At 38.2% G+C, this 15,472-nt stretch overlaps 2 protein-coding genes across 2 annotated transcripts; one reads left to right on the top strand and one right to left on the bottom strand.

Moving 5' to 3' along the window:
- The first annotated feature begins 5,524 nt into the window (after nt 1–5,524).
- Nucleotides 5,525–7,259, top strand: l(2)10685 (5-methylcytosine rRNA methyltransferase l(2)10685). The gene is made up of 3 exons (XM_065229357.1): nt 5,525–5,643; nt 5,711–6,975; nt 7,038–7,259. Exons 1-3 carry the CDS (start codon nt 5,581–5,583, stop codon nt 7,180–7,182), a joined length of 1,473 nt encoding a protein of 490 aa, XP_065085429.1. The 5' UTR covers nt 5,525–5,580; the 3' UTR covers nt 7,183–7,259.
- Tfb4 (transcription factor B4) lies at nt 7,201–8,488 on the bottom strand. The gene is made up of 6 exons (XM_065229373.1): nt 8,443–8,488; nt 8,197–8,377; nt 7,946–8,141; nt 7,645–7,890; nt 7,399–7,571; nt 7,201–7,331 (listed from the first exon to the last, which is right to left on the bottom strand). The coding sequence occupies exons 1-6, from the start codon at nt 8,447–8,449 to the stop codon at nt 7,268–7,270; spliced, it is 867 nt and encodes a 288-aa protein (XP_065085445.1). The 5' UTR covers nt 8,450–8,488; the 3' UTR covers nt 7,201–7,267.
- Between the last annotated feature and the right edge of the window lie 6,984 nt (nt 8,489–15,472).

Raw genomic sequence — 15,472 nt, 5'->3', positions numbered from 1 at the left:
TTTTCACGAGAACCGAAGTACGCCCATGCAAACCAACCCACGTGACATTGCTGGTTTTATCGTGGTTTTATAGCATTATACAAGTCTAAATCATGGTCTACAGAACCCTCATAAAACCAACATTGTTACTTGGGCAAGAGCCCTATCGGGAAGGGGAGAATTTCCTCTGCCCGATGATGTTGTTAGTTTGCGTGAGCGTATTCGGTTCGCGCGAAAAAGGCTTAACAAGTTTTGTGTACATAAGTTGATAGACCCGTTTCAAATGTTACGTGAGTATTATTCATGTATTCATTTTTAGTAAACAGGGCCCCACTGTTGTGCCACTTTTTGTCGAGTGAGTGAACTCAAATCCATACGTGCACTAAGTAGTCTATAAAGACTTGTGGCTTGAAAGTTCTGTCGGGACTTTATTCGAACTTTATGGAATTTGAAAGTTCTGTCGAAAATGTATTTGAACTTTATGGAACTTGAAGATTCGGTCGGAACTTTATTTGAACTGTATGGAACTTGAAAGTGATTTTAATCGTTTAATGCGGAACTTTTGGTTACTTGGGTAGTCAAGTAGTAAGCCAATTTAAAATCGTTAGTTTCCACCGGTTGGCTGCACGCTGACATTTCGAATGAATGCAATGAACTCCAGTTCATCGGTTTGACAGACAACAGTGGTTTGTTTACCTTTATCTGTTAGTCGGTTCAAGTGGATGCTAGTTTTAAAATTTTAATAACTATAAGATGTGTCATCGATGTTTTTTTTAAATCTTCCTTTCTGACAAATCTGAAAAAAATATTTTCAAAATAGTTCAAAATTATATTCTAAGTTCATGTAAACAACACACTGCCAGATGTAAAAAAAAGTGAGGTTAGTTCGACGCTACAGCTCCCTATAAAACTTGTTTGAGCTATCATAAAGTGGTTAAAATTTATAGCAGAAAAGTGCATAAAATTTAGACACTTTCCAAGAAAAATGTTCTGCACAGGAATGGTCTGAATTTTATTCATTACTGACTGAAAATATCTTTGTTTACATTCACGATCAGTGTAAAATGGCAGCCGTAATCGCGGTTTTGTTTTAGAGGGTTTGTGTTGTTTCTAGGGAACACAGCATAAATATTAGGTATGTTGGTTGATTAATTTGATTAATGCCTATTGAATTTCATGTTAATACATTTCAGATTAAATGTGGCATGAACTTCAACCAACCGGAGTCTCGGAATAAAATGTTGTAGATTCCGGTGCTACGGTTCACATTAATCGGACACGAAACCAGAAAGAAGTAAGTTGATCTTTTTAGTATTGGAAGTCTTCACCTACTGTGTTACCTGACTTATAACGAATAATAATGTTGTATACGAGTACCCCGAATACAACGTATAGTTCGTCTAAATTTACATTGCAAATGCTCTGCAAAATTAGACGAGTCATACGTTGTATTCGGGGTACTCGTATACAGCGTATATTCGTTATAAGTCAGGTAACACAGTAGTCCCAATGTCCCGCTTCTGCACTAATCTTGGTTAGAGTCGGTGTATAATGAGTCACGCCAAGAGTGAAGCCAAGTCTACCTATTGAACTGCCAAATCGGCTACCTATCGTGCAAAGTAAATAAACATTACGATGCTATGAAAGGTCCACGAAAGGTATTGCAATGAAATATAAAATAAAATTGAAGAAATCATCATAAACTCGCAGCGAGCATTAAATGGTAATGGGATACGTTTGGTTTTGATCAGTAATGAGAATTTCTACTATTTTTTGATAAGATAATTTGACAAAATCACTGATATTATGATTCACTACAGCCGTTATTTTTGGTTCTCGCTAGAAGTCATTTAAAGTTGATGTAGAAGTCCTCTGTTGCCAAGTGAAAAGAAAGGGAATCCTTCGGAAACCGTGATGCGAGTTCAACTGTTTTTCTCTTGGCGTGACTCATTATACACCGACTCTAATCTTGGTATGTGTGAACCTTCCCTGCAAATACGGCAAATACCCATTAATTCAAGAGCAAATTTTCATTACGTCGAATGTTACAAAGGTAAACAAAGTCGAGCTATCAGTGTCAATTGATGCTCCTGCTATTACACTATATACTGTCCGAATATAGTATCACATCCCATTTTTAAATTTATTTACCAGTCGAATTGCTTTTTGACGTAATCACCTTCCGATCAAAATAGTTTTCGATGTTACTTAAGTCACCCGATTTCTATGGAGATGCCGTTTGCCTTAAGTAACAGCACTGAGAAACCCGTGAAAAGTGTACTTTCGTCGTTTCGCTTTCTCATTATTAAGGTGAATAAATCGAACTGTTTGTTGCTAAGATGATTTCGGTGGTCCTAAAATGATGAATGGGCTGCACGTAAGGAGACGTAATTGATAATTCTCCCGAATATCCTGGTAAATACACTTTGACTTAGGTAACAATAGGGGCCACCAAACGACGTATAATAACTTTTGACTCAAAAACCAGTATTTCTTAGCATGAAAGCTAGCGATTTGCCTTTGTATGATTAAAACCCGGCTGAATATGTTAAACATTGCTATCACTATGAGATTATATGTGTTTAATTGGAAATAGAAATAACTTTTCGGTCATCAAAACAAAACTTTATTTTTCTCGGATCGGTGCGAATGTTACTTACGACATAATGAAAAAAATTGCTCTTGAATTATTCACAACTAACACAGTAACTTCTTCCAGACCAGCAACAACAAAAAAGCTGGAAAGCGGCTGAGATGCACGGAAACTTATCTGATTCCATTTTCATGAATAAAAAATCATGAAATGAAAAAACTTGCCTTCCCGTTAAATCGTAATAATGATTCATGATTTCGTCATGGAAATTCATGATTTCATAATGCAGTGGAATCAAGAACGCTACAAGTGTTACACGTACTTGGCAAACCGTGTTCATAAACCGCACTACATAGGTAGCTCATATACGCCTTTTGCCTTCCATCTCATACAAGTACTGATAGTCTAGTGGTCAATGAATGTGTTTAATGATCTCAAGGTTCTTGGTTCGAATCCAGTCTCTGATGCCTTATTTTATTCTTTTACATTTTTTGGTTAAAAGTTAAACCAATGAATTTAGGTCATGATTTCAACTAGGATGATTCATGATTTTGGGAATGTTTGCTGCGTTACGCAAAAGTTGCTCATGATATCATGAATATTATTCATGGCATATTTTCATAACATGACAATACGCTGTGTTCATGAGTAATTTTTCTCATTTCAGAGATCGGATTTTTTCGCGTGTGGACATCATACCTGCACGTTTAATAGCCACGGTAACTATCTTCATGACCTCGAAGAGATCGCTGGTGCGGTTAACGTGACCATTTGACAATCCTTTCAACAGATGTACTTGCACGTGGCAGAACTTCAAGTGCATTACACCAATCGCATAGTTGCCGTTGCCACAGATGCATCCATCGGAATGAATAACCAACAAAGGCACAATCGATATGCCTCGCATGTGTGTTGCGAGCTACTTCTTCGACAACATTTGGACTTGATACTGGTACAACCAACAATCAATACGAAACTATCGATTTTAAATTGGCTTACTACTTGACTAGCCTATTGGTCCCAAGCAAATCGATTAATGTACCCCATTCTAGTCGAAATTCTAGTACTACGCAATGTTTGTTTTGATTCGCTATGAAAGTTTGACAGATAAAATGAGGGGTTAGTGGATTTTCCTATGTTTCGAGGGGTGAATCGATTAGCTTGGGACCGAAGATAGTACCAGAGCTGAGCCAAAAAGTTGAGCACGTTTCTTCGGGAGCTACTAGTCTTAGAGTTACCTCTATGGTACAACCATAGAGGTAACTCTAAGACCACTGGGTCCCGAAGAAAATCATTATTATTTTTGGCTCACTCAGTACCAGAACAACGGTCCCAAGCAGTCTCAAGCTATTTCACTCACCCCTGCATGTTCTGCATGAATCCACACACCCCTGATGTTATCTGTCAAACTTTCATAGCGAATCAAAACAAACATAGTGTAGTTATAGAATTTCAACTAGAATAGGATACGTTAATCGTTTGCTTGGGACCAATAGGCTACTAAAGTGGTGAGCCAATTTAAAATCGTTAGTTTCGTATTGATTGTTGGGACAACCACGTCGTACTTTGATAAATTAAGTTTTCATATCCACATCCATTGTAGAGTTAACTACCCCATTTCCGGCCTATTAAGCACAACCCGCACTTAGTCGTTCTTAATCTAGAGCAGTTTAGCACCAAACGGAATGTTATTATTACTCGAGGCTTCCAAATTTATTTACCTTTCCGTACGTACCGTCAGATTTGATAAAAAGAAACCAATCGTTGAGATATTTTCAAAAGTCTAACACTACTTCGTGACGCCAAACTCGGCCTACGGATTCTAAACTCGGCCTAACGCATTGAAACGCCAATGAAATCACTTCGGCCTATCGGATGAAGATAAAAATCGGTTCGGTCGGAGCGCTTCTTTTGTTTTTGGGAATTATGGGTGCAAACCTTCATATCACACGTTCTCATTGACATCGTTCGGTAGCTTATTAACTAAAGTATCGTACCAAACGCATAATTGACTTATTAACTCTGAAATCATGGACTTATTTAAAGTTTTCTGCTCGATAGGCCCAAAATGGGCGATCAGGCCGAAGTAGTCCTCTACCCTATTTATTTTTAAATAAGAAGTAAAATTTCGGTTTATATTTCATAAGGGTTTATTTTTTCACCTCCACTGAAATCTTTAATAAGGTTCACCCATAAGGATAAACCTGGTTTAGGGTACAGTCGGTGTATAATGATGTCACGCCAAGAGTGAAGTCAAGTCTATACCTATTGAACTGTCAAACCGGCTACCTATCGTGCAAAGTAAACAAACATTACGATGCTATGAAAGGTCCACGAAAGGTATTGCAATAAAATATAAAATATAATCGAAGAAATGATCATAAACACGCAGTGAGCACTACATTGTTAGGGGATACGTTCAGTAATGATTAGTAATGAGAATTTCTACTATTTTTTGCTAAGATAATTTGACAAAATCACTGATATAATGATTTACTACAACCGCAATTTTTTTTCTCTCGCTAGAAGTCATTGTAAGTTGATGTTGAAGTCCTCTGTTGCCAAGTGAAAAGAGAGGGAATCTTTCGAAAACCGTTATGCGGGTTCAACTGTTTTTCTCTTGGCGTGACTCATTAAACACCGAGAAAAATGTCTTTATTTATTAATGATTAAAATTTAACCAGTTTCGAGAAAAACGAGTTTATTCATGCAATGAGTAAACAGCGTTCATTCATTTTTTGAATATGTGCGGGTTTTCTCGAAACTGCTTTAACTTTAAACATTAAATCTAACTTTTTTTTCTTTGCGTGTATACCGGCAACTCTTCTGCCAAATGAAAAATATTCAACATTGGCTGCGTACTGTTGGTGATATTCCAATAAGAACATATGTTTATTCACCACCGTCTCTCCTTTGACGGCACGTGCGTTTTGTTTGTAAATACAAAAAAGAACCGGCTGCAAATTTGTGATTTTCAATTTATAGTAAAGCTTCTTTAAATATCCATCATGTTACGTTCGAGAAAAGTGTTACTTTACTTATTTAGGTCCAAGCACAGCAAAACTCACTGGGTATGTTTTTCAAATTACTTCTATACTCAGCATCCGACGCCATTCTTTAATGTTTCCATCCTTGCAGTCACAAGCCCAGAAGAAACAATTCGCCAAAGATCAAGCGCTGGAAAATTTTGATGACTTCTACGGTCAGGTGTTCGGTAATCGATGGAAGAGTATCCGTGTGGCACTTTTGACCGAACACAAGTACATGGCGCTGGTTAACCAGTTCGGTGATAACGAGCGGACGACCGCCTTCCTGGAAGCGGACGGTGCGATTAACCTGAGAGACATTTACAATGCCAAGAAGCAGTACCTGACGCAGGAAAATAAGGAGATGTTCTCTGATGATAAGATCTTCAAGCTGGATCAAAAAATTGAAGCGTTTGCCGAGAATCAACAGCGGCAGGAAGTCGAGCGGTTGTACAAAGAGAACGTGCCAGACTTAACTCGACGGGATGCCGAAAATGTATTGGATGAATTCGTCGATTACAAGAAATCCTTGAATCAGACTCTACGAGATGACGCAGAGATGGACTTTCAACGTTTAATCGACCCCAATGTGGGAACGTCCGGGTTGCATGAGTTCATCCCAGCATCCAAGTTGAAAGGAATGGAAGACTATGTCCCGGAATCGGATCACTACAAGTACTACAATAACAGTGCTGATTTCCCGGTGTCGATCGAAATGGAACACAACCTTGACTTCCCGGAAAATTTGAACATATTTACCTACGAGCGGGGGAATGTGTCGGACTTTCGGCCACCCCGAACTTGTTCCACCAGCGTTCAATCGCATTTCCTCATGGATGGAGCTTCCGTCCTTCCTGCTTTGGTGTTGGACGTCCAACCGGGGGATCGCGTACTGGATGCATGCGCTGCTCCTGGGGGGAAATCTCTGCTCATGCTACAAACACTCCGACCGGGAACGCTCGTGTGTAACGACGCTCAGGAAAGTCGAGTCAACAGGATCAAAAAACTGATGAATAGTTACTTTTACGATTTCGGCGAATCGTGCAAGAAACAGCGCTGCTTCGTTACGCAACAGGATGCACGGTTTCTGAATGAGTACGAGATGTATGATCGAATTCTGGTGGACGTTCCTTGCACGACCGATCGACACTCGGTGACGGAGAATGATAATAATATCTTCAAATCGAGTCGAGTGAAGGAGCGATTGCGACTGCCCGAACTACAGGCAGCTATTTTGAGCAACTGCTTGAAGCTGCTGAGGCCCGGTGGAACGTTAGTTTATTCGACTTGCAGTTTGAGCCCGGTGCAGAACGATGGAGTGGTGCACATGGCCCTTAGTAACGTGTTTAGCGATACCGGGATGACGGTTACGGTGAGGTGAGTTGGCGGTTCATATATCTGGTGCTGTCTAGCATAATGAACACTTTTATTTTTCGTAGGGATCTAAGCTTGGTCATGCAACCATTCTCCGACATGTACAAATTCGCCTACCCAAATACGCTAAAATACGGCCAACTGGTACTACCGTTTCTGCCGGCGAATTTCGGACCAATGTACTTTTGCAAACTCGTTCGCAACAACTAACAAACTAGCGGAAGATAATTGTAGATCATGTTCGGTATTGTATATTTAACAAATAGATGCACTTAAACTAGAGGAAAGGTATTTCTCATGTCTTCATTTTCTTCTTCTTCGGCTTGGCCGCTATCGGAGCCGGCGCTTTGAATACAGTGCTGCAAAAGACAAAATTTGTGCTGAAAGAAAGCCCTACAAGTGAAGATCTTCCCCCAATATACTTACTGACAGGTGGTGCAAATCGGACTAAATTTGCAGAAAATGGACAGACACACAGAGCACACGAAACCAATGTCGATCAGTTCACGGTGGCAGAAGCACGCCGCCCGGTAATCGACCTTCACTGATGGCGGGAGTACGAGCTTGCATCTCGTTAAAGGTTCCGGTAGGAAGACCCACTAAAATGGTGAATTACATTGAATTACGCAATTCTCGGAAAAGAGTATCGATGTCAATGTCTGTTGTACTGACCAACAAATACTGCAGAAAGCCATCCAATTGAGGTAACTTCAGGTACTGTCCGCCGGTAATGTCACAGCCCTGCTGCAGCAAACTCAGAGGCTTATCCAGAGCGCAGACATCCAGTGTGACGTTCTGCTTCTGAGCAGTGAAGAACACATTCATATAGGTCATATATTGTGAAGCGCATTCGTTACTCCCCGTCACGACCAAAATGCGCGAGTTGATCTTTACCCCGGGTGGTTTGTTGCGGTTGATCTGGAACCATCCGAAGTTAAATTATTCTTATTTTAGAAATCTCAAATAGAATTACCCTAGTAATGTAGCACAAGGCCATGGCCATGCTTCCTGCCAGGAGGGATTCAGTGGGAACGCTCAACCGGGGTGCTTCACTGATGACTTTAGCCAACTTTTGTTTGATAGTCTTTTCGACCAACGTGAAAGCTTCGTACTGCCCATCGGCCTGCCGGATGTCAAGTGGTTTTCCAGGTGTAGGATAAAGGAACTCTCTGGAAAGATGGCTTATTGAAATCTGTTTTTCATCCTGGAATAAGTCCAACTTACGTAGCATGATGATGGCAAGCCAGGACGGCCAATCTGTTTTGGGCTTTCTGCATGAGATGAGCATTGGCGAAGGCCACAATCGAGTCCAAACACTGGGTCAAGTGGTGGGCGTTTTCCCGGATGATCCGCTGGGACGGATTCGTGTCCATCACAACTACCAGCAAGCTGGCATTGTTGTTTTCTAAAAAATACAGTTCAGGAAACCATATGAGCCTTTAATTTGTGGAATAATTGCGGAATACTTACCATCCATATTTCTGCCAAGCGAATGATGTTTACGTTTCGGATGCGAGAACGGCGAAGATTGAAGCAGAGCTGCCAGGTGGTTTTATAAAAAATCTGTATCCACTCTATTAAAAAATCTGTATTTTCTGTATTGACGATTTTTTTCTTAATTAATCATGTTTTGTTGTTTTACAAATACAGTACATACAAAATAACCATAAAAAGTGCTTAACCACCTATTCGGGGTATCGTACTAACCATACGGGATATAATTGCGCCATTTGTGATATCGTCCGTACTTATTTATAAGAGTGATATGAAGCCGTTTGAAAATGTATGGAGATTTTAGTTTCTATTCATTATCTTCCTGATAAGCAGTTTTAAATGCAAAAAAGTGCACGAGGTCATTACTATTTGATATTTTTAATATAGATGAATACAATTAATTACATCATTTGTGTGGTAGTTACACCGAAAAGTCGAGAGATGTCGCCCCGTCAGTGCTGGTAAAATCATTTTTGCAGTATGAAGAATATCAGAACATCCGTAATTTCTTACGAAATACATTTTCAATGCAAGTAAAATGTTTACGAGTACTTGTATTTGTACCATTTTAATGTGCTCGGGCACTTTTCTTGTATTTAACATACATTCTTATATTGGAAATATTCAATTAATACTGTAAATCCCCATACAATCTCAAATCGTTTACTACCAGTTCCATATGCATCCGAAAGCGCTTGGTCCTCTGTCCTCTTAATTTTGGAGAGAAGGGGGTACGCTGATAAAATCGAGCAAGTTATTTTGTTTTTATAAATTTTGAATTTTTTTTTTCTCAAGCATTTTATAAAAATCTGTATAAATCTGTATTGTAAATTAAAAATCTGTGATAAATCTGTATTCTGTATCGGGTCTGTATTAAGATTAAAAAATCTGTATAATACAGATAAATCTGTATAAATGGCAGCGCTGGATTGAAGTGTCAATTTTTATTCACCATTTCACCACAAACATTTTGTTCGATGGCTGCGTGCTTATTTTGACATTCATTTGAAATGTTTAAAAACAAAATCGAGATAAAGAGTACTTGACACTCTGAAAAATGTTCACGTACGATTTACTTTGAAACATTCGTCCAACTTATTTCTTCACGTAACCGACCAAAATTCAGCATCAATTATCTACGTGATAATTATGTCAAATAAGACCTGATTTCCTCGTACTGCTGGGGTGAAAACTACATGACAAACTGGTAACTTTTAGGTGATTTTTGTTTTGTTTAAATTGCTTTTCACGTAATTTATACGTGACTTTTTAATGAGAATAATAGAAGCAGCCAATATTAGGCAATTTTAACGGGCAATTTTAATTGAAACCGGTATACCCAGGGAATAAGTCACTCTGACACCTTGTGTCTGTGCTTCATGTGTGTTTTTGAGTGCTGGAAGGTGTTTCTGGGTGTTTCATCGTGATACCGAACTGTCAAAACTTCAACCGAAAACATATACTTTCTGGCAACCATATCCTCAACCATAACAAAACGCTGAAAATGACAGAGCCCCCTGCGACTCCTTTGCTGTTATTTTGTTTAATGAAAAAGCAAACCCGACGGGAAGGTTATTTGGAGCTAATACGACCGCAGCTCGGTGCACCGGCTTTCAGAGTTAGACAGGCCCTGCCGCTGCAGGAGGAAGACGAATGAGCACGTGCCACCCGGGAACAAGGACCAAGTAATGGGTGCAATTTGCAATTAATTGGTGGGGCCGTTATTGGGCTGCTGCTGGTGAGAACCTACGATTTACAATGAGAAACTGTTCCGTTACGTTTGTCTTGGTTTTCTTGCGAGACATTTACCTTTTTTAGCATCTGTTCCTACTGATGCTGCTGCTTTCGTGGATCCCAACCGGTTTCGGATTTCCTTTTCTTTGGATTTCAATCCAGATCCAGAATGTTTTTCTTTCCCGACAGGATGGTACGACGGTTTTTTGCTCGTTTTTTCTCAACAACAACATGACAATCGAATATAGGTATACACACTCAGTTTTTACTGCTGGAAACCAGCAAAATTTTGTCGAGCTGGAAGCTCAGCAATCCTTGCAGCAATATATTTTTGCTGAATGACCAGTAATTTGGATCGAAGTCAAATTGACAACACATTACTGAAAAATCAGCAATCTTTACACACACAAAATAATCATTGATAAAATTAAAAGAACCGTTGATAGAATTAAAAGTTTGCATTGGTTCTTTTTGGTAGAAAGTAGCTAACTTTCAAAATGAAAGTCAACCAACTTTCAAAACAAATGTTTAGCATATTATTGCTGATTGCATCTGAAACTGAACTGCCCCAAAAATGCATAAAAGTGTGATAAAAGTGCACCTTTGCGTCAAACCGTTGTGGTGTCTTAGGAGCACTTATTGCTTGCATCATAAGAAATAAGTGCACCCAAGACACCAAGACGATTAGACAGAAGCTCGCACTTTAATCACACTTTTTAATAAGTGAAAACGCGCTTATTAGTCCAGTTTGGTGTGAAATGCGCAATATTAATTTTAAAAGTTTAAACTTTCAAATCAAATTGTAGAACTGTCAAACTAAAAACCAAATACTTTTTGATTGATGTTGGAAAAGTGTTGTTTCAAAAGAAGGCTATTTCACCGCAATTAGTACAAGTTTTCACCTCAGATACGAATTATTTTTAATTTAATTGCTTTTATGTAAAAGGGAAATATTATTAAAAAATATAAATATTGGTTAAACCAATATTTATATTTATTTATTTAGTATTTTGTAAATATTCATATTTCTATTTTGCATTCACATCAGGATGTTGATATCAGGGATGTTGTCTTTGGCGGATGGCTTTAGTGAAGGTTTTCTCCCAGACGCGGGGCTCCAAAATGCAGCGGGATTGGTCGAACGAAAGTGCATCTTGTTTTCACAGCTGGCCGGCGATAAGCAGTAAAACCTGGTGCGACTATATCTTACCAGTGTCCTATATAAAAGAACGGAATCTGTAATCCCTCCAGCGATACATTGCAAACGCTTTTAATAGCCACCGAAAGTATCTCTGCAGTGTGCTCTAACGACCCAATAGACGAGTGCACGGATGCAGAGCTGCCAGGTGGTTTTATAAAAAATCTGTATCCACTCTATTAAAAAATCTGTATTTTCTGTATTGACGATTTTTTTCTTAATTAATCATGTTTTGTTGTTTTACAAATACAGTGCATACACAATAACCATAAAAAGTGCTTAACCACCTATTCGGGCTATCGTACTAACCATACGGGATATAATTACGCCATTTGTGATATCGTCCGTACTTATTTATAAGAGTGATATGAAGCCGTTTGAAAATGTATGGAGATTTTAGTTTCTATTCATTATCTTCCTGATAAGCAGTTTTAAATGCAAAAAAGTGCACGAGTTCATTACTATTTGATATTTTTAACACAGACAAACAGACATAACACTCGCAAATTGTTCATCGAACAAGCATTTAACGGTCAATTTAAAAGTATCGTAGTTGGTAGTACCGCCACCTGTGGCGCGCATAGTCAATTCCCTTGCGTTTGACGTTTACACACTACCGCCATCTGTTCAGCGTACTACCCACCACTGTGTATTCAACAGATGGCGGTTATGTTTTAGCGACGATGTTTTACAGTGAGAAATATTCAATGTGTTATGTCTGTTTGTCTGTGTTTTTAATATAGTTGAATACAATTAATTACATCATTTGTGTGGTAGTTACACCGAAAAGTCGAGAGATGTCGCCCCGCTAGTGCTGGTAAAATCATTTTTGCAGTATGAATAATATCAGAACATCCGCAATTTCTTACAAAATACATTTTCAATGCAAGTAAAATGTTTACGAGTACTTGTATTTGTACCATTTTAATGTGCTCGGGCACTTTTCTTGTATTTAACATACATGCTTATATTGGAAATATTCAATTAATACTGTAAATCCCCATACAATCTCAAATCGTTTACTACCAGCTCCAAATGCATCCGAAAGCGGTTGGTCCTCTGTCCTCTTAATTTTGGAGAGAAGGGGGTACGCTGATAAAATCGAGCAAGTTATTTTGTTTTTATAAATTTTGAATTTTTTTTCTCAAGCATTTTATAAAAATCTGTATAAATCTGTATTGTAATTTAAAAATCTGTGATAAATCTGTATTCTGTATCGGGTCTGTATTAAGATTAAAAAATCTGTATAATACAGATAAATCTGTATAAATGGCAGCGCTGCACGGATGGATTTGAGTTCACTCGCTTGACAAAAAGTGACACAACAGCGGGGCCCTGTTTACTAAAAATGAACACATGAATAATACTCGCCTAACATTTGAAACGGGCCTATAAACTGTTGTACACAAAGCTTGTTAAGCCCTTTTCGCGCGAACCGAATACGCCCACGTAAATTAACAACACCATCGGGTAGGAGAAATTCTCCCCTTCCCTATAGTGCTCTTGGTTTACGTAAGCATACTTTGGTTCTCGTGAAAAGAACCTTGCAAGTTGTTTAGAAAAATTGATAATCCATTTTCAAATGTTATGTGAGCATTATTCATGTGTTCATTTTTAGTAAACAGGGCCCCGCTGTTGTGTCACTTTTTGTCGAGTGAGTGAACTCAAATCCCTCCATGCACTCGTCTATATGCTGGCGATCTGGAAAATAATCATCTTGTTTTTCAAAACCACCCTCGACATATCTAGACAGTAGTTGCAATCTTACCTTCTGCGAAAACTTTACTCTTTCTCATTGCCTCCGCTATCGGAATCGGTTCCTGGAACTGTACGATGCACGATTGATATTTTCTGCGGTTTGATTCTAGTGTCTCATACTATATGCCCTATTGGATTTTTGGACCATGACAATTAGAAATACTCAGAGGGAGAGATTATAGTCGCTATATTCATAGTCTGGCGAATAGAATCTCGGGAACCAATTGAGCTGTCAAATAGCGGAACCAATCGAGCAAATCACGACCAACAACAGAAAAGAGCACATCATCTATTACGAACAAAACTTCGGAAACCCTTTTCTCGTACCTGAAGGCTCGCCTACGCAAACTAACATCATCTTTGGGTTTGGGGAAACGTTCCCTTATCCGATGATGCCGGTAATTTGCGTTCGATTGACGAGGAAAGAATAATCAACGTTTTGTTTATAAAAGTTGATAGTATACCTTTTCAATTGTTGGTGTAAAATATATTGAATTGGTACCGCTTTTTGATAGATCGAAATTCTATCCGCCAGACTATGAATATAGCGACTATAGGAGAGATGGGCGGAGAGAATGTTTTGAGCCAAATGAAATGTCAAAATCTGAGCCAATGGAACATTCATATTAGAATTTTTCCGAAGATTTCTTATTCTTACTAGAATAATTTTGAGAGTATTGCAATCGAACAGAAATTCAATCACCTTTATGTTTTGTGTGCTTCTCAAATTCAACTAGTTTTTGGAATCAAAAACAATGTTCTAACTCTGTTGAATAATTGATCTTCGTTGATTAATGAATGGCACCAAGAAATTTGCAAAATATTGCGATGCAATCAATTATTATTTTGCACGTAAATCGAATCAAATATACAAGTCATTTGAAATGCTAGCTTCTAGCAAGGGTAGTAAGATAATTTAGCAACGAATCCCTGCTGCCGAATTGTATTTTGTTTTCTCCGCCTATCTCTTCCTCTGAGTATTTCTAATGACAATGAGCCTTTCAAGAGGTTCTTTGTTTTTTGTGTGTTCTGAAATTCAACTAGGTTTTTGAATCAAAAACAATATTCTAACTCTATTGATTAATTGATCTTAGTTGGTTAATTAATAGCACAAAGAAATGTGCAAAATATTGCGATGCACTCAATTATTATTTTGCACGTAAATCAACTTCAAATACTGCTGAATTTTTCAGCAATTCCAACTTCTGTCAAAATGACAACATTTTACTGAAAACTAGCAATATTTCTTTACTGATCTTTCAGCAATAAAAATTTTTGACATTTGGCAGTTTTCACTATATGAGCTTCCAGCTTCTATAAATATACGAATAATAAAGATAAAAACGCCAGACTCCTCTCTAAGTATCGTTTATTATATATAACCAGTGTCCAAGCCAGTGACCTTATCTACACAATTTTATCTATTTGTAGTATTTTTTTAGCTCTTCCTCCTTCTGGCGGTTTGAATGGTGGTGTACGAATGCAAAAATACTTGCGACTGTGATGCTAACAGTTTGACAGCTCTTTTACTGGGTGTTAGTTTATGTTAGCTGATTTTTTTCCTTGATTTGTTTTTCCGTCGATCTTGTTTTCCGCGAGGGGGACGACTCTATCTACACAGCAAAAAAAATGTAATATCGATCAACGTAATTCAAGCTGATGTATGAAATAATGATGTAATAGCAAAAAGCAGATACAATATTACATCAATGGTTGTAATTTTGTTCGAAAAATCGATGTACATTGTACAATGTGATAATACACAACCGATGGATTGACCTGGTTGCAGCAGTTTCAATGTAATATTCAACAACTTTTTTTGTTGTGTACGATGCAGGAAATATTATGTTTTGCTGTGGCTACTGTGTTACCTGACTTATTACGAATATACGTTGTATAGGAGTACCCCGAACACAACGTATAGTTTACAACGTAATTTTACATTTTACATTGCAAAATCTGCCGTTCCTTGCAGATGTAACACTTTTGTCCTCGCATACGAGCTTCCTCATTTCTGATTTTTTTTTCTTTATTTTTGTGATTTTTAGCCGTAGGCTAGTTCATCACATTTCTGATGTCCTCCTCCATGAATCCGAAGATTCCCTCCTCGTCTTCAGGTAACAAGGTATGTACACGTAGCAGGTATAATGACTACGCTGTTATGTGAACGGTGTATAAGATGGATCCAATAAACCGTACATGCCGATTTGTTTCAGTGTATAAAAATATAAAAGTTATTTATTTGCCAACACTGTTTTGTTTGTCAACACAGCAAACTATCAAATCGAAGCGTCGAACTTCATGCATGAAATATAG

The sequence above is a fragment of the Ochlerotatus camptorhynchus genome, unplaced genomic scaffold (genome assembly GCF_037179485.1).
Source record: "Ochlerotatus camptorhynchus isolate MF236.1 unplaced genomic scaffold, CSIRO-AGI_Acam_v1.1 ptg000024l, whole genome shotgun sequence".
NCBI lineage: Eukaryota > Metazoa > Arthropoda > Insecta > Diptera > Culicidae > Ochlerotatus > Ochlerotatus camptorhynchus.
Note: the sequence above shows the minus strand (reverse complement) of the source record. Positions and strands in the feature narration are given on the sequence as shown.

Excerpts from the sequence above, each read along its gene's own strand:
- Tfb4 (XM_065229373.1), bottom strand. Across the intron at positions 8,142-8,196 it reads GCTTGCCATCATCATGCTAC|AGAGTTCCTTTATCCTACAC; the intron begins GTAAGTTGGACT and ends CCATCTTTCCAG. Across the intron at positions 7,332-7,398 it reads CCGATTTGCACCACCTGTCA|CACTGTATTCAAAGCGCCGG; the intron begins GTAAGTATATTG and ends TGTCTTTTGCAG.